The sequence below is a fragment of the Poecilia reticulata genome, chromosome 13, assembly GCF_904066995.2.
Source record: "Poecilia reticulata chromosome 13, P_reticulata-male-v2, whole genome shotgun sequence".
NCBI classification, from domain to species: Eukaryota; Metazoa; Chordata; class Actinopteri; order Cyprinodontiformes; family Poeciliidae; genus Poecilia; species Poecilia reticulata.
This window is the reverse complement of record NC_088842.1, coordinates 5,547,599-5,571,029: the sequence shown is the minus strand read 5'-3', so window position 1 is coordinate 5,571,029 and position 23,431 is coordinate 5,547,599. Positions and strand designations below refer to the sequence as shown.

The 23,431-nt window shown below is 39.6% G+C and overlaps 4 protein-coding genes and 2 pseudogenes across 4 annotated transcripts; 1 reads left to right on the top strand and 5 right to left on the bottom strand.

Annotated features, from left to right (window-relative positions):
• Positions 1–1,365: 1,365 nt before the first annotated feature.
• Positions 1,366–2,957, bottom strand: LOC103474187 (odorant receptor 131-2-like). Its single transcript, XM_081614972.1, has one exon. The coding sequence runs from the start codon at positions 2,299–2,301 to the stop codon at positions 1,366–1,368; it is 936 nt and encodes a 311-aa protein (XP_081471098.1). The 5' UTR covers positions 2,302–2,957.
• A 2,487-nt stretch (positions 2,958–5,444) lies between these two features.
• LOC103474133 (odorant receptor 131-2-like) lies at positions 5,445–7,473 on the bottom strand. The gene has a single exon (XM_081614840.1). The coding sequence runs from the start codon at positions 7,182–7,184 to the stop codon at positions 6,249–6,251; it is 936 nt and encodes a 311-aa protein (XP_081470966.1). The 5' UTR covers positions 7,185–7,473; the 3' UTR covers positions 5,445–6,248.
• A 4,073-nt stretch (positions 7,474–11,546) lies between these two features.
• On the bottom strand, positions 11,547–12,785 carry LOC103474186 (odorant receptor 131-2-like). Its single transcript, XM_081615073.1, has one exon. The coding sequence runs from the start codon at positions 12,480–12,482 to the stop codon at positions 11,547–11,549; it is 936 nt and encodes a 311-aa protein (XP_081471199.1). The 5' UTR covers positions 12,483–12,785.
• A 2,435-nt stretch (positions 12,786–15,220) lies between these two features.
• Positions 15,221–16,743, top strand: LOC103461430 (diablo IAP-binding mitochondrial protein-like). Its single transcript, XM_008403729.2, has 6 exons — positions 15,221–15,514; positions 15,616–15,715; positions 15,815–15,940; positions 16,032–16,142; positions 16,255–16,351; positions 16,456–16,743. Exons 1-6 carry the CDS (start codon positions 15,399–15,401, stop codon positions 16,659–16,661), a joined length of 756 nt encoding a protein of 251 aa, XP_008401951.2. The 5' UTR covers positions 15,221–15,398; the 3' UTR covers positions 16,662–16,743.
• Positions 16,744–17,462: 719 nt separating this feature from the next.
• Positions 17,463–18,795, bottom strand: LOC145554614 (odorant receptor 131-2 pseudogene; annotated as a pseudogene).
• Positions 18,796–19,097: 302 nt separating this feature from the next.
• Positions 19,098–20,044, bottom strand: LOC103474132 (odorant receptor 131-2 pseudogene; annotated as a pseudogene).
• Positions 20,045–23,431: the final 3,387 nt, after the last annotated feature.

The window sequence follows — 23,431 nt, the reverse complement described above, 5'->3', positions numbered from 1 at the left end:
GTGTGGGTTCTCTCCGGGTACTCAGGCTTGATTGTCCTGTCTGTCTCTGTGTTGCCCGGTGACAGACTGGTGACCTGTCCAGGATGTGGACAGGTTGCCATTGGCTGTCAGGCACCAGGGGAATTGCACAAGGGTAAGAGTATGATCAGTCATCATGGAGCAATGTTAGCGCAGATATACCTCTGTGGGGTTCATGTTTAACAGATGCCGACCTGCAAAAGTTGTTTATCTTGTCTGCGGAAACTGTGCGCATATTTGCATAAATCAAAGTAAAGCAAACTGCCTGATTTCAAGGGTTCAGTCTGTTCTTGTTTGTTTTAGTCTAAAAGGATATTTAGTCCTATAAATTACAGAACCTTTAAGCTTTTCAACTTTTTTGAGCTTCATATTAGGTTATGATGAACTACATAGGTTAGGTGTAGACAGCATCACGGAGAAGCATTGTTGTGTCAGAAAGAATAGGAGTTTCTTAAAGAGACAGAAGCCACTTTCCAGCCATCAGATACGATCATGATGTGAAGTCAAATATGATGTGTTATATTTCATATGTAGCGTTTTCATAACAACTGAAGGTAACATAGTTAGATGATTTTGTTATAAAATATGTGCCTGAAAAATACATGATGCTGCCCCACCACCTCCCCCTTTAAGGATAAAAATAATATTCTGTTTCAGTTTGTTTAACAAAATATTTTCTGAATCTGCTTGGCCCAGAATGCGATGTAGGTCTGAACGGCTGTTCGCGCTGCGCTGAGATTTTCCTTAAGAACGTAAGAAGAAAAGTTTATTGGATTCTTTATCTGTTTGCTATTAACAAAATTGTGGAGAAAAAAAAAAAGATATTTTGTGTCAAAACATCCAGTACGTAGCCCACATCTCTGGGGGTGGGCACCTGTACGTCCTAAAACTAAATGCTATTGGTCAGTTGACGTTTGTTTATTAATTTATTGTGAAAAATATGGGGTGAGCAGAGAAAAGTTAAAACAAAAAATTAGGAAATATGATGTGGAGACACTAAGAATGATTAAGGTGTCAATTAAACATTATAATATAAACAAAGCAGTTATACATTTTTAGTTTTATTTATTTTTTTAAACAAATTAGTTATGTCACCAAATTAAGAACAAGAATTTTTTTTTACAGTAAATCTGTAAAAACGTACAGCAGCAGAGCAGGATTAACGCAGAGGTTAATCATTGTTTTAACTTTTAAAAATGTCACACAGTCAACCTGTAGAAAGTTTTCCACACCATGGAAGCTTTTACATAGTCAGTGAGCAGATTTATTTCAGGTTTGTAGTAAAAGAGGATAAATACTCAGGACTAAAACAATTTATTTTCAAACTGTCAGTTTATATTTGAGTCACTATTTTAAAAAGGGTTTGCCTTTCTTTGAGCAGCAGAGAAACCAGTTTCTAATGTGTTTTCTCAGACTCTGATCCCTGAAGCCATAAATCAGTGGACTGAGAAAGCGAGGTATGAGGATGAAGCAGAAGAAATTTAAGAAGACAATGTCCTCACCCAGCCAGTTTGTGTGGAGCCCAATGAGAGTTATAAATATGGGCTGAGTGAAACCCAGCAAGCACAGAAGCAGCTGGAAGCCGTGCAGCAGCACGGTGTGCATGGCTTTGCTCACTGAAGCTCTGTCCTGCCGCATCTTCCTGGTTTCCATCAAAATCCTCACATAGGTGAAGAGGATGATAACACCCACAACTGCAAATGAAAGTACGTTCACAAAAAGTCGATACAGTTCATGGATTGGGGATGAATTCATGACAGTATTTTTGCAAAGCATGTTTGTAGAGAGGACATCTACAGATTGACCATCTTTCCCAATAAAATACTCAATGATGGGGAATATAAAGCTGATGATCCACAGAGGCAGAGCAATGATCCAGACACGGTCTGAGCGCCAGGAGTTCGGGCACTGCAGAGGGTAAAAAATGGCAACATAACGCTCCAGTGACATGGCAGCCAGGATCAAAGTGGTGTTCTGAAAGGTACCAGTAGACACAAAGAACAGAGGTACACAGAACAGAAGAGGTAACTTGACTTGACCCATCAGAGTGAGAAATGTTAACACAGAAGACACAATGTGTATGGTGTCATTGATCAACAAGTGTGCAAACAGGATATAACGGGAAGTGTCCAAAAATTGTCTGTGAGAGGCAAAGATCTGCAGCATGATGGCGACGAAGCACAGGAAGACACAGAAAAATGGGATCACCACACACACCTTGATGATCACAGAGAAGCTTTTTGGGGAAGTAGCATTGATAGGAACCACGGTCCGATTCTGCATTTTGCTGCTTTGAAGAGATAATTCCTGTTTAAGAAAAACATAGTAAGTAAGTAAGTAAGTAAGTAAGTAAGTAAGTAAACTTAATTTATATAGCACCTTTCACAGACATGAAAATCACAAAGTGCTTTACAAAAATGGAAACACATCAATAATAAAAGAATGTAAAATCAGTGAACACAAAACATCATAAAACTGAGTTTGCACAAAAAGAATGGACGAATATAAAATAGAATCTATTAATGCTCAACATTTTCCCCATTGACCGTATTTCACTCACCTACCAATCCCTTTATCAGTCAGAGGACCTCAGACTTTTCTACTTCTCATGGCGTCTTTGTAGAGATGTGTTTCAGGTTGGATCTCCTCCTTAACTGAAATGTTCAGGTTACGTTCAATTATGTAGACTTGGACACACCACCATCGCCAAGTGTTATTATTCCCATTGGTGATAGATTTCAGAGGGGAGAAAGACTAATGTCAGAGTTTCACAAAGCTTCTTAATAAAGTGAAACTTTCCTACTTATAAAACTAAGAAGAAAACATGATTTAATCTTCCCTGCATCCTGGTTAATAAACTTACATAAACATACATTCTGAAAGGAAATTTACCCAAAATACATTATGCTGCAAATGAAGTTATCCATAAACTTTTTCACATTTCCAACCTCAATAAAGACAACAGGGGTCCCAGGATTGAACCTTGGGGTACCCCACATGTTACTCCGATGAACAGTTACTTATCAAGAGAACACAGTCCCTATTCTTTAACCTAAATTCAAACCACTTTAATTACTGTGCCAGACAGTCCGACTGGACATGTTCATTTCAGCTGAGTGTCAAATGCTGTGCAACAGAAGCGACACTGTGGTTCTTGCAGTCTGTATTCATGTGGATGTCACTGAACATTTTGACTAGGATGGTCTCGGTATTATGATGAGCGGTACTGAAAGCAGGAAAACTAAACCCAAAGATGTCAAAGGATTAATCATTGCTAAGAAAGCAATTACCTATTGAATCACAGCTGCTTCAATAGTTTTGCTGATGAATGTAAGGTTGGACATTGGCCTGTAATTCTGCAGTAGTGACTTGTCCAAATTGTTCTTTCTGATCAGTGATGTGATAATTGCTGTTGATGCAGTCTGGGTTGACAACACCTGATGAGAGGAACGAGTTTACAATTTAATCAGGTCAGATGCAATACAATCCTAGCTGTGCAGCAGTTAAAATCATCTCACTACTGACCTTCGGTCAAGCGGTTTTTAGGCAGTTGAATTTTACCATTGTTTGCAATGGTACGGCTTGGTACAACTTTTGTTACTTTGGGTATAACAGCACATCGCTCCCTCCCTACCTCTTTCTGCCACTGCCCATCTGGTGGCAAGCCAGGAGTTGGAGTAGCAAGTGTTGCCGTGCCGGCTGACGAACAGAGATTGAATGCGTTACTGAGCTTTACAAATGTTTGATTTATTTACAGTGAGGGCATTGAGAGGAATGGGTCTGTTCTTCTCTGACTATGGCTCCGCAGTGCCTTCAACAGTAGTTGAATAGTTGACTGTGTGAGACTCCCTGCAATGCTGAGGAAGTGGGAGAAGCTAATGGTAGCAGACAGACAGATTGCAGCAGATTGTTCTCAATATAAGTATCCAACAACACAGAAAAAGGGTTGCTAGATTTACTAGTTGTTTTTGAAAATAAAAAGTGGCTAGACGAGTCTGAAAAATTGATAAATACAGCGACAAAGTGGATAAGTTGACGACATTGCTTCTTTTGTTCTGATCACAGTGCCACTCTCCCCCTTGCTCATCCCCACACTCAGCTGTGTCTCTTGGCTCTGCCCATTTTGCTGGATTTTTTTCAAAATTTGCTAGGAGCGGGTTCTAGCTTTCAGGTTTCAGGTGGTTGGTTAGTTACACCGTTACAAAAGTTGTGGGGAGGATAACTGGAGGAGGAGCTTAATTGATTAATAATTTATTCTAAGTTTTCTTGGCTGATTTGGTGACTTTTAGCCATTTGATCAACATTGGTTGGTTGATTGTTTAATATTTTCATTGTTTATTTTGTAGACCACAACAATGGTTTTCTTTTCCAGACTCCAGAATTTCACTGACTGGAAGGTCAGCTATGCTTTTAGGAAACAGTTGCAGCTGGCTCTTGTCCAGCTACAAGGGGAGTCGCCGTATTGATCGGTGATGAAATGGTGTTTTTGCTTAGCAAACACTTTCAGATCGGGATTATTGCATAACAGCATGGTCTTGTAAAATGTTCTTTGAAAATTACTTGGTAATAGAGGACTTTGGGGCATTCTAGCTGCTGAGTTAGATCAGTAAGATAGATAGAAGATGGAAAACTCAATAACGGGGAATGTGAAGCTGATGATTCACAGAGGCAGAGTAATGATCCAGATACGGTCTGAGCGCCAGGAGGCCGTGCGCTGCAGAGGGTAGAAAATAGCAACATAACGCTCTAGTGACATGGCAGCCAGAATCAAAGTGGTGTTCAAAAAGGTGCTGGTAGACGGTGGAACGCACGAAATGGATAAGGATGCCGGCCTTTCGGCCAGTGGTGCTTGTTGCCCGCAGCACTGTGGCAGCTGGAGAGCTTCAATCTAGGGGCCAAGCAGAGGAGCTTGGAGTTTGACTGCCGACGTCAGAGGAGCTTGGAGCTTGGGGATCAGCAGCTGCTGAAGGTCCTTAAAATTCTCCCCTTAAGATTGGGGCATGTCTTAAACCCACGTGGGGGCTCAGGAAGGAAACCCATGGAGGAGCTTGGGTGCAGGGTACCCACTTACTGGCACAGGGGACTGAGGCGGGTTGTCCTCGACCGCCTTGGATACTGAAGAACATTGTGGAGTTCAGGGGATGAGTAGCCTGGACCCCAGGAGCTAGCCATGCAGCCTGAGAGTTTGGTTGGGGGTACAGATCCTTTTGCTGTTAAGTCCAGTGTCAGAGTTTGGTCCACATTGCCGGCAGTTAGTCAAACTCATTTCTGGTGAGAGTTGGACTCTGCCAAGGCAAGCATTCTTTTGAACTCTAAACACAAATACAATTTATTTCTACAACAAAGCTCAGATTAACCTTAGTTTTGCTTTATAATTAACATTTCACAAATTAATTTTCTCTAAGTCATAAAGGAGAGGTCGGGCTTTCTTCAAGAAAATGTATTTATTTCAAACAGGTTTTAAAAAACAATTGAACAGAAAAGTAGGACAGAGAAAAACATGTGCATACATGACCAAGAACAAAATAATTTGTTTACCACTTTTGTTTGAAAATGAGTAGGAAATATTAACTTATAAAAAATATTTATATAGGAAGTGCAGAGAGGGTTCAGCAACACAGGAAGATTTCATTTTAATAGCATCACACAGTTAATTTATAAGACTTTTCCACACAATGAAAACTTTTGCGTTGTAACTTATTAGATTTTCTTACAATTACAAAAAGACTAATTCTGCAAACAAGTAAACTTGTTATTGTTAACTCTTGACTATACATCATTAAAGTGTGCAAAATTAGCAAAAAACTTGTCAGAAGATTTTGCTACTCGAAGATGGTGTAGGAACGTTGTTAATTATATGATGTTTTTTCTATTAAGGCAGTGTTTTTACGTTACTTCAGATGATATTGTTATTAAAATATGTATATATTTTTGACATACCTCCCACCTAAGTGTAAGAGCACAGTAGAGAATGTGAACCATTAGGTACTTGTACCGAAAGACTCCCTGGTTACAAAATGATGAAAAATATCATTTGGAAGTAACAAAATTTTCCATAATTAACTGTAAAACTTCTGTAATGATGTTACTATCATTTACAATAACAAGTCTACTGTTTCAAAATAGACTTGGTTAACAGCTGTTTCGCTTAAGGATCTGCACATATTGTGTTTGTACAGGACTGAAACATATTTTTAAACTCAGTTCATAACTGATTAAAATCTTAGTCACTATTTGAAGAAGGGCTTATCTCTCTTTGACCAGCAGAGAAACCTGTTTTCAATGTGCTTTTTCAGACTCTGATCCCTGAAGCCATAAATTAGCGGACTGAGAAAGCGAGGTATCAGGATGAAGCAGAAATAATTAAAAAAAGCGACATCCTCAGCTGGCCAGTTTGTATGGAGCCCAATGAGAGTTTCAGCAATTGGCTGAGTAAAAGCCAGCAAGCACAGCAGCAGCTGGAAGCCGTGCAGCAGCACGGTGTGCATGGCTTTGCTCACTGAAGCTCTGTGCTGCCGCATCTTCCTGGTTTCCATCACGATCCTCACATAAGTGAAGAGGATGATAACACTTACCACTGCAAAGAAAAGTACATTCACAACGAACCGATATAGTCCCTGGATGGGTGACGAGTTAATAACAGCAGGTTTGCAAAGGATGTTGGTAGAGAGGACATCTACAGTGAGAGTATGCTTCCCGATGGAAAACTCAATAATGGGGAATGTGAAGCTGATGATCCACAGAGGCAGAATAATGATCCAGATACGGTCTGAGCGCCAGGAGGATGGGCACTGCAGAGGGTAGAAAATGGAAACATAACGTTCCAGTGACATGGCAGCCAGAATCAAAGTGGTGTTCTGAAAGGTACCAGTAGATACAAAGAGCATCGGGACACAGAACAGAAAAGGTAACTTGACCTGACTCATCACACAGAGGAAGAGTAGCACAGAAGATAGGATCTGGAGGGTGTCATTGATCAGCATGTGTGCAAACAGGATGTAACGGGAAGTGTCCAAAAACTGTTTATGAGAGGCAAAGATCTGCAGCATGACAGCGATGAAGTACAGGAAGACGCAGAACAACGGGATCACCACACACACCTTGACGATCACAGAGAAGCTTTTTGGGGACGTTTCATTGACAGAAAGTTCAGTCCGATTCTGCATTTTGCTGCTCTGAACAGATAATTCCTATTTCAGAAAAACACAGTAAATTTCAGTTTACACAAAAAGAATTAAAGAATACATATGCGCAACATTTTCCCCATTGATCATCCTTCACTCACCTATCAATCCGTTTATCAGCCAGAGGAGCTCAGACTGTTCTGCTTCACATGACGTCTTTGTAGAGATGTGTTTCATCTATCACCTCCTTAACTCAGATGTTCAAGTCATTTTCCACTATGTAGGCTTGGACCTGATTCCTCTAGAGACACACCACCATCGCCAAGTGTTGTGATTCTAATTAGCAACAGATTTCAGAGGAGAGAAGAGGTCACAACAAAGTTTCACAAAAGATACAAAAGTGAAACTTTCCATCCAGCTGATAAAACTAGGAAGAAGTTATCTTCTTTGCAAATATCTTGGTAAGACAACCCTACACTTTACATTCTGAAAGGAAATTTATCTAAATACTTTGTGATGCAAGTATAGATATCCATTATATATATATATATATATATATATATATATATATATATATATATATATATATATATATATATATATATATATATAAAAATTCCCTTCTCACCCTCCGCGGGTGGTCTGTTTCATCCTCTGAGCTCGGGTCCTCTACCAGAGGCCTGGGAGCTTGAGGGTTCTGCGCAGTATCTTGGCTGTGCCTAGAACTGCACATTTCTGGACTGAGATGTCTGATGTTGTTCCTGGGATCTGTTTGAGCCACTGCTCCAGTTTGGGGGTGACTGCCCCGAGGGCCCCGATGACCACAGGCACCACTGTGGTCTTCACCTTCCAGGTCTTTTCCAGTTCCTCCCTGAGGCCCTGGTACTTCTCCAATTTCTCATGCTCCTTTTTCCTGATGTTGTAGTCACTTGGTATTGCTACATCCACCACAACGGCTTTCCTCTGTTCTTTATCCACCACCACAATGTCCGGTTGGTTCGCCATTACCATCTTGTCTGTCTGGATCTGGAAGTCCCACAGGATCTTAGCTCGGTCATTCTCCACCACTTTTGGGGGTGTTCCCCACTTTGATCTCGGGGCTTCCAGTCCATATTCTGCACAGATGTTCCTGTACACTATGCCCGCCACTTGGTTATGTCGTTCCATGTACGATTTCCCTGCCAGCATCTTGCACCCTGCTATTATGTGCTGGACTGTCTCAGGGGCCTCCTTGCACAACCTACACTCTTCTGGTGTGGTAGATCTGAGCCTCTATTGCTCTGGTGTTTAGGGCCTGTTCCTGGGCGGCCAGGATGAGAGCCTCTGTGCTGTCCTTGAGTCCAGCTTTCTCCAGCCATTGGTAGGTTTTCCTGACATCAGCCACTTCAGTTATTTGTCGGTGGTACATCCCATGTAGGGGCTTGTCCTCCCATGATGGTACTTCCAGCACCTTGTCTTCTGTTCCCCATTGCCTGAGACATTCGCTGAGCACATCGTCCGTTGAGGCTTTGTCCTTGATGTATTTATGGATCTTGGATGTTTCATCCTGGACAGTGGCTCTCACACTCACTAGTCCTCTGCCTCCTTCCTTACGGCTCGTGTACCAGGGTGCTGGATTTGGGGTGGAACCCTCCATGCATGGTTAGTAGCTTCCTAGTCTTAACATCCATGGCCTTCATCTCTTCCATTGGCCAGCTAATTATTCCGGCAGGGTATCTGATTACTGGTAAGGCATAGCTGTTTATTGCACGGATCTTGTTCTTGCCATTGAGCTGGCTTCTCAGGACTTGCCTTATTCGTTGGAGGTATTTGGCTGTGGCTCCTTTCCTTGTGACCTCATCGAGGTTGCCATTTGCTTGTGGTATTCCCAGGTATATATATATATATATATATATATACAACAAAGCTCAGATTTTTTTTTTTCAACCACAAACCTCAATGGGTTTTAATGGGATTTATGCGATATCTGATAAAGTACAAGTAGATTAATACCTTGCTTATTTTAAAACCAGGACTATAAAATATTGGATTTTCTTTAAATGTTAGCGATGGGAACTGATTCACATAATAAATAAATCACAGCATCACTGCTTGATGTTCCAAATCTTTTTACAGTGAGGAGTAAAGCTACTCGAAGATGGTGTAGGAACATTTTTGGGCAATGGTGGCGATGGTGGAAGGAGTTTATCCAGGAATTGTGAACAAACTGATCCCTGCTCTGGTGTGTCCGTAAATAAGGTGGCACAGGGGTAAAGCGCACAGCCCGTGTACGCAGGCCTCAGTACTCTGTGTTCGTGGGCTCGAGTCCCAACCTGTTGACGTTTACCGCATGTGTTCCCCCTCTGTCTCTCAACCCAGTTTAGTGTTGATTCACTGTCAAATAAAGACCACTAGAGCCACAAAAATCCTTTAAAAAAAAGGAAAAAAAAAAAAAAAAGAAAACAGTGTAGGTCTGAAGTCCTAATGAGAGTTAGCAGAAGCTTTTCTTGAAATTTAAAAATATCAGACAATTCAAGAAAAAAACAGAACAAAGGTGTACGAATCCTTTGAATCACTGAGATTCGAGATAGTTTCAACAGTAGGGATGTTGAACCTCAGCCCTGTATAGTGTGCATCTCATATCTTATATGTGTCTCTGCTCCAATCCAGGTAATTGTCTGAATTATTGGTTGAATTCTGCAGGGACTTGGTAATAAACAGTTCTTGTTGTCTGCTGTGATGATCAGCCAGGTCACCATGTACATCTGGCACATATTCTTGGGGACACAGACTACTGGGGACTACATGTGAACACTCCTAACCTAAAGCATGCAAGCTTTGAAAAGCATATTATTTGCACTACCTTAGTTCAGTAAGCTTCAGTGTAACAGCAACAAGCATACCTTTGAGCTCTAAACCAATTTTATTTTTATTTTTAAAGTCTTTTTAAAGTTTTTTTCCAGCTTTAATATAACAGTAGTCAGACAAGAAAGTGGGTTATTTGTTGGAGAGAGGAAGACGTATGGCAAAGGTCAACAGGCCAGGACTTGAACCTATAACAGCCACGTTGAGGACTAATGCCATTATACATGGGTCTTGCGCTTTATCCCTGCACCACTACCATGCTTCAACCAGACTTTTTCTAAAATAAAAAAGCTCAGTTTTACCTCTTTATAAACTTTATACACTTTTTAATGAACATTTCACCAGTTACTCTATTTTGGTAGCGTTCCACTTGTATGTAAGTCATGTAGATGATGTTTGGCTTTCTTCAAGCACAAATTTAAACTATTTCAAACAGGTTTTTAAAAACAGTTGAACAAGCAATACGTACAAGCAGAGAAAAATATGTGCATACATAACCAAGAGCAAAATTATTCGTTTACCACAACCTTTCTGTTTGAAAAGGAGTAGGAAGCATTAAGCAACTTCTGAAGAACATTTTTACAGTATATCTATTGAAATACAGTGATGGGACAGCAACATCGCAATAGGATTTTACTTCATAAACATAACACAATAAATTTACAGTATGTTTTCCACACAATGAAAGCATTTAAATAGTTATTTAGCAGACTTTCCTAATGTCAAGAGCAAAAGAAGACTAGTGCTGCATTTGAGGGCAAATTGGAAATCAGAATTTTTAATGTTTGGTGAAATAAAAAAAACATATTTACTGATATTTTGAACAAATTTCATATTTGAAATAATTTCCTCATAAGGTCTCCATCTGCAGATTTTATATTTTAGTTCTTGTCATTTATAAATTAAAGAAATTGTCACGTCCCTAGTAATCGTCATTACTAAAAGACGATGTAGGCAACAACAACAAAAAAATCACTTGTCAAAAAAGGACTTAGGCCATTGCTTTAAGAAGGTGGCAATATGACAATATTCAATGGTGGAGGAACAGAACATGTTGACAATTTGCAAAAGCAGAAAAATTGTAATATCTTTGCAAATTACATTTTTATTTCAGATCTATATTTCTGCACAGATGCATCACTTATTTTTCTTTGCTTCTTATACGATTATACATCAGTTTCAGAGTTGAAAAATCCATGTATATTTTATGACTTTGGGGAAACATCTTATTAACTGATAGCTGTACCTAACGCTGTAAAAATGTCAAAAACCTGGTTAAAAGCTGTTTAGAAGTGTTTGTGGTCTGAATCTTGTTAAATGATCTTTGCCAGTGTTTTTTTTTATTATTATTACTGAATGATATCACTATAAAACATCAACACTGTCAACATTTTAAGATGCTTCCCACCCCAGTGCACAGTGGAGAATGTGGTCCTTGGGTCTTATGGGTATCAGTACCTCTGAAAAAACATCTTTGAGTTGCATCTGTCCAGCTTTAGGACCTGCACCAACCAGTATTGTATAGGAATATAGCACATTATCAAGATTAAATCCAAGTCACTATTTGAAAAAGGGTTTGTCTTTCTTTGAGCAGCAGAGGAAACTGTTCCCAATGTGCTTTCTCAGATTCTGATCCCTGAAGCCATAAATTAGCGGGCTGAGAAAGCGAGGCATCAGAATGAAGCAGAAATAATTAAAAAAGGTGACATCCTCAGCTGGCCAGTTTGTGTGGAGCCCAATGAGAGTTTCAGAGATGGGCAGAGTAAAAGCCAGCAAGCACAGCAGCAGCTGGAAGCCGTGCAGCAGCACGGTGTGCATGGCTTTGCTCACTGAAGCTCTGTCCTGCCGCATCTTCCTGGTTTCCATCACGATCCTAATATAGGTGAAGAGGATGATAACACCCACCACTGCAAAGAAAAGTACATACACAGCCAGCCGATACAGTCCCTGGATTGGCGATGAGTTAATAACAGTATTTTTGCAAAGCATGTTTGTAGAGAGGACATCTACATTGGGACTATGCTTCCCAATGGAAAACTCAATAGCGGGGAATGTGAAGCTGATGATCCACAGAGGCAGAATAATGATCCAGATACGGTCTGAGCGCCAGGAGTTCGGGCGCTGCAGAGGGTAGAAAATGGAAACATAACGCTCCAGTGACATGGCAGCCAGGATCAAAGTGGTGTTCTGAAAGGTACCAGTAGATACAAAGAGCATCGGGACACAGAACAGAAGAGGTAACTTGACCTGACTCATCACACAGAGGAAGAGTAGCACAGAAGATAGGATCTGGAGGGTGTCATTGATTAGCATGTGTGCAAACAGAATGTAACGGGAAGTGTCCAAAAACTGTTTATGAGAGGCAAAGATCTGCAGCATGACAGCGATGAAGTACAGGAAGACGCAGAACAACGGGATCACCACACACACCTTGACGATCACAGAGAAGCTTTTTGGGGACGTTTCATTGACAGAAAGTTCAGTCCGATTCTGCATTTTGCTCCTCTGAACAAAGAGTTCCTGTTTCTGAAAAACAGTAACAAAAGAGTAAGTTTCAGTTTACACAAAAAGAATGTAAAAATACAAAATACAATCTATTAAAATGCTTGACATTTTACTATTGACCGTACTTCACTCACCTACCAATTCCTTACTCAGGCTGAAGAGCTTACAGTTTTCTACTTCTCATGGTGTCTTTGTGGAGAAACATTTCAGGATAAATCTCCGTCTTAACTGAAATGTTTAGGTCATGTTCCATTATGTAGGCTTGGACTTGATTTCTCTGAAGACACACGCCCATCGCCACGTGACTATGATATTCTTGTTTGAAAACCTTACACATTACCTTCAGAAAGGAATGCATGCTCAATAGCCATAAACCTTTTTGTGTGATATCTGATAAAGTAACAAGAGACTGATGAATATCTTATTTTAAGAATAAAGCAACAGAAAAGTTGAGGATTTTCTTCAAATATTGAAAATCACAACTGATGCACACAAAAGAAATATCAAGAGTAAATCCACACACTCCCTTCATGGGCTGCCACCTTATCATGGTGGAGGGGTTTGAGTGTCCCAGTGACCCGAGGAGCTATGCTACCTAAGGCAGACATGGTGTGGAACCAGACAAAGTGTAGGCCAAAGACCTCTTATGATGCACACAATCATTGAAAACAGTGTTCCCTTGCCTGGAAGCGAGTCATCGGGCCCCACTCTGGAGCTAGGTAAGGAGGTGGGGCACATTGGCGAGCGCAGGCGGCCAGACTTTCACCCACGGAGTCCAGCCTGGCACAGCCCAAAGAGGAGATGTGGGTCCACCTTCTCATGGGTTGGGTGCAGTGTGAGATGGGTGGTGGCTAAGGGTGGGGATTTTGGCGATCTGATCCTTGGCTAGAAGCTGGTTCTTGGGACATGGAATGCCACCTCTCTGGTGGGGAAGGAGCCTAAGCTAATGTGTGAGATTGAGAGGTTCCGATTAAAAATAGGCTCAGCGCATTTTCTCTGGTTCTGGAACCAGTCTCCTTGAGGAGTTGGATTCTCTTTCACTCTGGAGTTGTCCCTGGTGAGAGATGCCTTGCAGGAGTGGGCATACTTGCTGCATCCCATCTTGGCGCCTGTACAATGGGGTTCACTCTGGTGAGTGATAGGGTAGCCTCCCTCTGCCTACGAGTGGGGTAAAGGTTCTGACTGTTTGTGCTTCTGCACCAAACAACAGTTCAGATTGCCCACCGTTTTTGGAGTCCTTGTAGGGGGTGCTGGAGAGTTAACCTCAACAGCTGTAGGCTGACCAAACTTCATCCGCGTAGCATAGCACAACATATGACATTTGGTCAAAAATGTGACTGAAACATTAAAGTTTGAGAGTGCACCCTGGTCTCTGGAACATTTCAAAAAGCACTGAAGTGTCAAAAAAAAGTGCTATATTTGGTGCATTGCACAGCTACATCAAGGTCAATGATCAGAGCTCAGGATTCCAGGGTTGAAAGAAGGTGATTCAAACAGCCAAGAAAGATCCAAAGTAGATAGTTTAGTAAATCCCTCACAGTTGAAGAGTAAATCTTGAGTCGTAAGATTCCAACTGATTAACATAAATCTTTTGTTCTCACCCAAAGACTTGACCCGTTTGGTAAACAAGCAGAGTTTAGAGAGTGCTGAGTTTCGTCAGCTATTTACGTCCATTCTGCGTCAGTGAAAAAGGGATGGACAGGGGTTGGACTGGAATCTGTCCAAAGCAAACTTTCTCCATCTGAACTTTGAATGAAACAACTTAACTATATTTGGCTGGGAGACAAAATTTACGCTCTTCAAATCAACAGGATTCTTGGTTATACAATTAAATGGTACAGAAAAAAGACAAACAAAAAAGTTAATTTCACGACATTCAGCAATGCCTTTAAAGGTCACTTGGTGGACTTATTCCCAGTGGTATTTTTTTTTCTCACTTGAATTAAATTTGCAATTCAATGAGCAATGAGTGGCGCTTAGAAAACACCTTTTCTTTTACTTTGCAGCAAGGTTACCTGAGATTAGGTTTAAATGTAAAAGGTTTGATTTGAAACATAGAAACTAAAGATTAGATCATGTTGGAACCTGTGACTTGACACTGAGATTGTACTTTCATTTTGCCATGTCTGGGTAAGCACATTATATACATTTTATAAAAGTTATCCTACTCAGCTGGGATCTCTTGACTCATGATTATGTCTAGTATTGTAACTGTGCACTATTTTTATTTTATAATTTTGTACAGTATATTATAATTACTGTTGTTGCTAATATTACTCTTGTTTCTATACACATTTGGAACTTCTGTGTGAAACTATATATTTCTGGTAGATGAAGGCCAGTTGCTGAAGGGATTGAATACATGCTGATAGATGAAGGCCATGTTCTAAAAGGGACTTTATGCAAGGCATAATTACTTGGGTTATATTTTCATCAAACATATCATCTACAAGCTTGGGCTTGGTAATGCTGGATTTTTTAGGCCTGATCTAAACTCCAGCAGGGATCCAACCTCCAGAAATGTGCAACAAGACGTGCACAGATAATAAAGTGCAAAGTGCAGGGAAAGTGTTGTCCAAACTGTCACTACCCACCTCTTTGTCCTGCACGTATCAGTAGGACTTTAGATAAAGCCAAATACGTACATTTGCAAGCAACGTCAACAGATCAATACCATTTACGTAATCAACAGGGGCCGAGGTTTTATAAATATCCTAAGGGTGGAACTGTCAGCACTCACTCAACAGACTCTAAACTTTCTGGATTATTTTCTTCATTCTACAAAGACAAGCCATCAATAAGTGAGCAGGACTTTCTTTAACTTTTTTGAAGACAGAAAATCAGCACTTATCGCTAAACAAATCTTAAAAACAGTCAGATAGAGCAGCTAAGCTAAAACTCTTCAAGATGCAAGCCGTTCGTCAGTGTTCAGTATGTGCAAAACGTGCTGCAGGAGGACTGGTACGAAACCAAGAGGTTTCCCTGTTGCAAAGGAGAGGTGCAGCCTGCATCCGCTACCTCAGGTAAGTTACTTTGTAAACAGGAAACGGTAGCAATTTAAGTTCTTATTTGTTGTTTATAACTTTAGATCTCTAAATGTTTCTTGTATCTTTTTCCTCTGCAGAACTTCAGAGAAGAGGAGGTCTGGAGTTCAGAAACCTGGAGAGATGACAAACCCGACTCACATCAGCCTGGCCTCATTAAGTGTCGGCCATGGGCTTTGGGTAAGTCAAAGACTCATGTAAAAACTGTAAAAATAAAAAAACTATTCATACCGTACATGAAGAAAAATATGAAAACAAATGTTCTTTTCTTTTTTGCAGCAGGTTGAGGATCTTTCCCATAACTCTCTGATCAGGAGAGCTGCCTCAGTGCTGACAGACAGCTCCAGTTCCTTCCTCTCTCAGGCCACCCTGGCTCTCACCGATGCGCTGACAGACTACTCCAAGGTACATGTTCATCTGCATTTGCATAAAATGTCAAAATTGTTGCACTATATTTGTCACAGGAATGTTAAATTAGTTTGTTCTTTTTCAAAAGGCTGTGCACTCACGCATCATTTTCCAAAAGAGATATCTCGCATCGCTGGGCAAGATGAGTCCGTCAGAGGAGGAGTCCCTCCGGCGGGCGATCAGTGGCTGGCGTTCAGAGGTAGGCCTGAGAAACGGTGTTTGAAAAAGATCTCAATACACTTCTAACATTTTTGTTTCTTGCAAAAACTTGGATTTGTAATACTGATTATTTCTTGTATGTGTCCTGACAGGCTGCTGAGAGACTGAATGAATGTAAGCATTATGACTCGACCTGGATTAATGCTGTCAACCTCTCTAAAATGGCAGCTGAGGCAGCATACTCCTCAGGTGAGGGAAATTAGAGCAGTATACTCAAATATTTAACATTTATTTTTTACCCTTTCCATGTTGTTCAGAAAATGATGTGCATGTTTGGGTCTCTAATTATGCAGGAGCCCATCAGGTGTCCATCCTGGTCCAAACAAATATTCAGGTGGCCCAGTCGCAAGTGGAGGAGGCACGGAAACTGTCATCAGAGGCAGATAAGAAGCTGGCCGAGACCAAAGTGGAGGAGATCCAGAGAATGGCCGAATATTCAGCTTTTCTAGAGGGCAGCGAGGAGCATGAGGTGCATGAAGCTTATCTACGGGAGGACTGAGTCAACCACAGCAGAAACCATGTCAAAGTGCAATTCATTTTCTTCTGAAACGTTCATCTATTAAACATTTGTTTTCTCTTCACTTTAACTTCATTTGGAGTTTGTAGCATTGTATAGATTGTATATATTTCTATTTACAAGACAATTTCCAGATTGAAATAGATAAATAGCAATTTTAGGAGTATTATCTACTGTAACACTTGTTGAGTTATTTATTTGATTTGTTTCGTTTCCACGATTAAACCATCAATGAGTATGGAGAAAGAGAACAACAAAAGCTGATGTTTTACTGTAGCAAAAATGTTTTTTTTTCTATTGTGTTTATCGTATTTGTTATGTTGAAAAATTAAAAAGGTATTTTAAAAGTCTAAAAAAATCTGTTGTGGCAAATTTATTTATTTATTTGATGATGATTATGGTTGAGATCTTTGCATCGTCATATTACTTCTGCTAATCATATTACAGAAGTCAAAACTTAAAGAAAAGACAAAGTGAACCTTATCATTGTGACTTTAATCTGCAAGATTTGTGTAGAGGTTTACCAAGATTAAGAAATATACAGTTTTTTTTTGTACAAAGATATTACAGTACATTCTCAGTCATATTTCCCTACAATGTTTTCCTTTTAACAAGAAGCAAGAGAAATTTTGGGCATTTGAAAAGAAACAACAACAACGTAAAACATTATTAGAAGTTACAACAAATCTTTAAAAAAAAAATTCACATTTGTGTTAAACATAATTTTTACAAGGAATGCTTCTTTAAATATTAATAGAGTAAAAATGACCTTCTGTGCTTACTTTCACACTTTGTATTCATTATCGTTAGTACCACTTAGAATGTGTTTTTTTTATCAAATCTGAGGCAAATATTGTTTTTAAGTGCAAGAAAAAATATTTCATCCCTGAGCCCATAAATTAGAGGACTCAAACATCTCGGTGCCACACTGAATAATAAGTAGTTACAGTATCGGATGTCCATGAACAAATTAACATCAACTTTAAGAGCAGCAGCTTCAGTGAACGGGCTCCACAGCTGGATGAGGCAGAGCAGCAGCTGGAAGGCGTGAAGAATCACCGTTCTCATTCCTCTCTGTGTCGACTGTTTATTCTCTCCAGATGCAGCTTTGGCCACTTTGACAATCTGAATATAGCAGAAAATTAAGATTATGCACATGATCAAAAAGTAAAACTGACTTATAGCAGACCTAAAGTGGCGCTGCCACGGTTGCAAAAGGAACATCTCAATTGAACACAACCCCTTTTGTTGGTAGAGTTCAAAAGAAGCTGTTGCACAGAATATAGAGAGAATCAGTAAACAGGGAACCGAGCTGATGCCGTGAATGACGAGGATGCAGTGTATTGACCTGCGTGTGGAGCAGAGCTCACTTATGTTATTTATTTGATTTGTGCCACTTCCACAATTAAATCATCAATGAGCATGGAGAAAGAGAACAACAAAAACTGATGTTTTACTGTAGCAGGACTGTTTTTGCTATTATGTTTATCACATTTGTCAGGTTGAAAAAATAAAAAGATATTGTAAAAAGTATAGAAACTGTTTTGTGCTGATTTTTCTTTTTTGAGCTATGCGATGCCTTTCACATTTCCCCAAAGGTGTGATGATTTGATCTTGGTGACAAAGCAAAGACTGAGACATCACTGAGCTAATGAGCTGGTCACAAAACAAAAACAGACTGTTGGATTGAAAAGCTTTTGATTATGAGTTTATTTTGGTCCCTGTAAAAAATTTAATTATATTACAGATGTCACAATTATAAAAAAGAAAAAAAAGAGAATTAACTTTATTATGGCTCGACTCTGCAAGACATGTGTCAAGGTTTACCAAGATTAAGAAATATACAGTTTTAGTGTAGTTTGTAGTAAATTCCCATTCATACTGTTCTTACAATTTAAGTCCATTTAAAATGAAGCCAGAGGTAATTATTGTTTCTTATTTTAGCAGCAAAAGTAATCATTTTGATTTTCCTACATTTGTGGAAAGTTTTACTCAAAACTTTTTCATTTCAAAATGTTTTTGCTCTTAAAACCGTATTTCTTTTCTCGGAGTTATACTGTGAGTCTCATATTGGCAGGTCAGGGAATATAGAAGCATCATTGAATAATTACATCATGAACACACTTTCATTTTTACACAGAATAACCAGTTATGTTGGGATAATTGTAAATAGCTGCACTGTCATTGTATTTAAAAATGTAGAACTGAACTGATTGGAAAACAATTCACTTATTTTAGATACATGCAAGCAACTCAATGGGAGAAAAGATTTAGAAATGTAAGTATAATTTAAAAGTTTTAACTAGTTAATTTCTTATAAATTTAGAACAATTCATGCATAAAATAATAGCAAAACCAAAGAGATATTATTGAATAATAATATCATTCAGGAATTTCTGTACTTATATGTAATTTAACTCAGACTGTGAATCTTTTACAAAAACAGAAGCAAATATAATTTTTAAGTGCAAGAAAAAACATTTCATCCCTGAGCCCATAAATCAGAGGACTCAGACATCTCGGTGCGAGACTAAATACTATGTAGTTAAAGTATCGGATATTCAAAAATAAATTAACATCAACTTTAAGCGCAGCAGCTTCAGTGAACGGGCTCCATAGAAGGATGAGGCAGAGCAGCAGCTGGAAGGTGTGAAGAATCACCGTTCTCATTCCTCTCTGTGTCGACTGTTTATTGTCTCCAGATGCAGCTTTGGCCACTTTGACAATCTGAACATAGCAGAAAACTATGATGATGCACATGATGAAAAAGTAAAGTTGACTTATAGCAGACCTAAAGTGGCGCTGCCACGGTTGCAAAATGAACATCTCCACTGAACACAACGCCCTTGTTTCGTAAAGGCCCAACGACGCCGTTGCAAAGAAGATGGAGAGATTCAACATGGAGGGAACGGAGCTGATGCTGTGAATGACAAGGATGCAGTGCATTGACCTACGTGTGGAGCAGAGCTCCGCGTGCCGCAGTGGCAGGCAAATGGCCACGTAACGCTCCAGGGTCATCGCTGTCAGAGTCACAGGTGTGGCCATAACATAGAGCAGCGTGACAATGGAAATGACGGTACACAACCAGACCTGTATGGTGAACTGAAGAATGCTTAAAATTACCAATACATTAGATAGGATTAGCACAAAACTGTCCGACATCAACATCACAGCAAACAAAATATACCGAGCGCTGGTGTGGAAGCACTCCTTTTTGAAAAACGTCACAATGAGCAACATGTTGATGCACAGAAAAATAACCACCAAAATCTGAATGAGTAAAAGACGGAAGCTTATCTGTTGCTGGAAAGATCCAACAGCAACAGAGCTGTTATTAGACATTTTCCTTTTAAAGAAATAGAGACTCAATCAAATGATGCAGCAACTAATGTTTGCATTATGTTTAAATATTACTACAAAAAACAGTATTCCTTTAAAAAAAAATACAAAATCAAAGTCCAACCAAAATGCTCAGATGAAATGCAGCAATTTAAAAACCTCGGATTCTGCTCAAAGGCAAGTAGTTTTAAACAGCCTGGTCACAAAGATCTCCTTGTATGATGGCTTTTAAATACAAGACATCCAAGAGCAAAATCTAATGAAAGTTAACTCTGTGGTGTCGTCATCGCCTCTTGCTGTTTGTGCACCTCAGTTGTTCTCAAGAGGGAACAGAAGAAAAAACAAGAGTTCTTAATGTTTGTCTCAATCTTGTTAAAAGAAGAAAAAAAACCTTTTTACATTGTCTTTCAAATTGATACCATTAGGCTGAAATACAGAGTTTCTCAAGTGAAAAGAAAAAGTACATTTTAAGAAAAAAACTTAATAGGCTTTTGATTGAGAAATTGTGCACGGATGGAAATTTAAATTCCATCCAAATGAGATTTGGACTATCTGCAGTCCAAATCTCATTTTGGACTGCAGATAGTCTTTCACCTGATTCAAAACTGTGAAAGGACTGACACACAGCAAACCAGCACCATGACAAACAGTCCTCACTGGAACTGTCTCAATGATAAAACACATTTTTGTTGATCAGGGAAGACTGCTAGCAGGAAGAATGCTGCAATTTGACAAAACATAAGGCCTTTCTGCAGTGCAGGACCCAGCCTTGTTGTACTCTGGCCCTGCTTGTGTTTGTATTGAGCTGAGCGCCACCTCAAAACTTTATGTAGCTTCGGCCTCTGATTTCTCTGCCTGCATTTACAGGACTTTTGTTTGCTTGTTTCTGTAGTAGCCTGTATCTCAGTAATTAGTTTACTCTTTTCATCTCAGATTGGTAGCCTGAACAAAATTCATTCATGTAACATAGAATATACGATGATCTCCAGTAAAAATTGTGACTAAGGTATGAGCTACAGGGCTGAATGGCTGGATACCAGTCTTGAGACAAAAACTGATTCGATCAGTTTTTTCTTGATCTTTTTCTTGGTCTCTGTCTTGGTCTTGGGCTCATTAGACAAAATGGGTGAACGTTAGTTTGACACTCTTCATCTTCACCCGCAGACGTACAACAAGCTGAACGTAAATTAAATCAACATAAGTGATCAGAGTACACAGGTTTTTCTGGTTTTCCAAGAACAACTTCCAGATGGATTGGACATCTGAACGGATTCTCTCATGGAGTATGGATTGTAAAAAGAAAAAGTGGTTTCTCAGCTTCTGACCCTTCAGATACAATTAATTTTTCTAAGGAAGCTACCAATGACCAAGTGAATTGCCCTGACCTCTCCAGAGTACCTGGAGTAGTGTCTCAATCTCTGTGAGGTCTTCAACAAGTCTAAAGCCACTGTATTGCTGCATCATCGCCCTTCAGATTTCACCATCCATCTTCTGCCTGGTACTTCACCACCCAGGGAAAAAATAAATTCTCTGTTAGGTGGCAATGAACGATTATTCATCATTCGACCATCTTCATCTCCTGCTGGTGCTGATTTTCACTTGTGGAGAAAAAATATAAGACAATTTGCACATGCATTGACTATCAGGACCTTGATGACTTCACAGTAAAGAACAGGGACCTACTTCTTTCTTTTCTCTACAGCTCTTGAACTGCTGCATGGTGCTAAAATGTTCACAAAGCTGGACTTGCTTACCATCTAGTGAGAGTATAAGGAGATGAGTGAAAGATTGCTTTTAATACCTAGTGGTCATTATGAGTATTTAGAAATGACTGCACTTGCTTTTTTTCAGGCCCTAGTAAATGATGTCTTTCGAGATTTTCTGAAGATGTTTATCTTGATGATGATTTTCTTCTCTGGTGAACAGACAGGACAGGTAAGTGTTCCAATGACTCCTTGGCAAGAATGAAAAGGGTGATGTTCATGTATCCACAGTTTCCTTCCTTAGTTTTATCATTTCTGAGGGTGAGGTAAAGATGGCTCCAGTTAAAGTTAGTGCTATGACCGAGTGGCCCACAACCTCTAGCCATAAGCAGCTGCAAGGGTTCCTTGATTTTGCAAATTTTTACAAAAAGCTCATTTGCGGCTTTAGCTCATTACAGCTCCTCTGCATCAAACAATGTAAGGCCTGGGTTGTCAATAAGACCTGTTCACATCTGTCTCTGACCTCACACTACCACATCCTCACTGCCAGTTTATTTTTGGCGATGAATCTCAGCGAGCTGTGAAGAACAACAGCCTTCACTCCTTTGCTTTTCTTTCCAGAATGCTGTCCTGTTCAGAAAGAAACTATGAACATGAAGACAGCAATGGAGGAGTGGAGACATTGACTGGAGGGGACAGAATACCCCTTCTTGGTCTGGACTGATCAAAAAATCTTGAGTACATAGAGAAGGCAACGATAATTTTTTTCAGCTTTTCAGTTCTGTTTATACGCTGGGTTTTGCCTCTGTCTTGTTTTGTTGCTGCTGTGACGTGGGGGAACGAGTCTTGACGAGTCTTGACTCCATCCCTGTTGAGCTTGGACCTGGTTGCCTCTGGACGGGAGTCGAAAAGTTATATAACATTCTGAAAAACACTGATGTGACAAAAACAGGTCTCTTTTGACCATTTTCTAGTGTCACTCTCTTGCACAATTACGCTGAGGTCAGTGATCAGAGCTCAGGGTTCCAGGGTTGAAAGAAAGTGATTCAATCAGCCAAGAAAGATCCGAAGTAGATAGAGAGCAAGCACAATGGTTCGGTAAATTCCCCACAATTTAAGAGTAAATCTTGAGTCGTAAGGTTTGAACTGATTAACATGAATCACTTGGGCTCAGTTGTTCAAGCTGAAGGTTTACCGTTTGGTAAACAGGCAGAGTGTAGCTCGTTGGGTTTCGTCAGCTCTTTACGTCCATTCTGCGTCAGTGAAAAGGGATTGGACGGTAACCCTTCCAAAGCAAACTTTCTCCGTTTGACCTCCGAATGGAAAAACATGCCTACTTTTGGTTGGAAGCCAGAAAACAGCGATCTCTGTTAAACATTAAATGACACAGAAAAAGGAAACAAAACAGACTGTTCTTAGTTAGATGTAGAAAAAAGTGGATTTGACAAAGTCAGACCAGACCAGTGGGTTGACATGCATATTGCCTTAATAAATAAATAAATAAATAAATAAATAAATAAATAAATAAATAAATAAATAAATAAATAAATAAATTTATTTATTTATTTATTTATTTATTTATTTATTTATTTATTTATTTATTTATTTATTTACATTTATTTATTTATTTATCTGTAGGAGACTACACTTTATTAGACTAATGGCAAAAATAAAGTAGATTAGCAAATTAAAACATCTTTTGTCCACTTT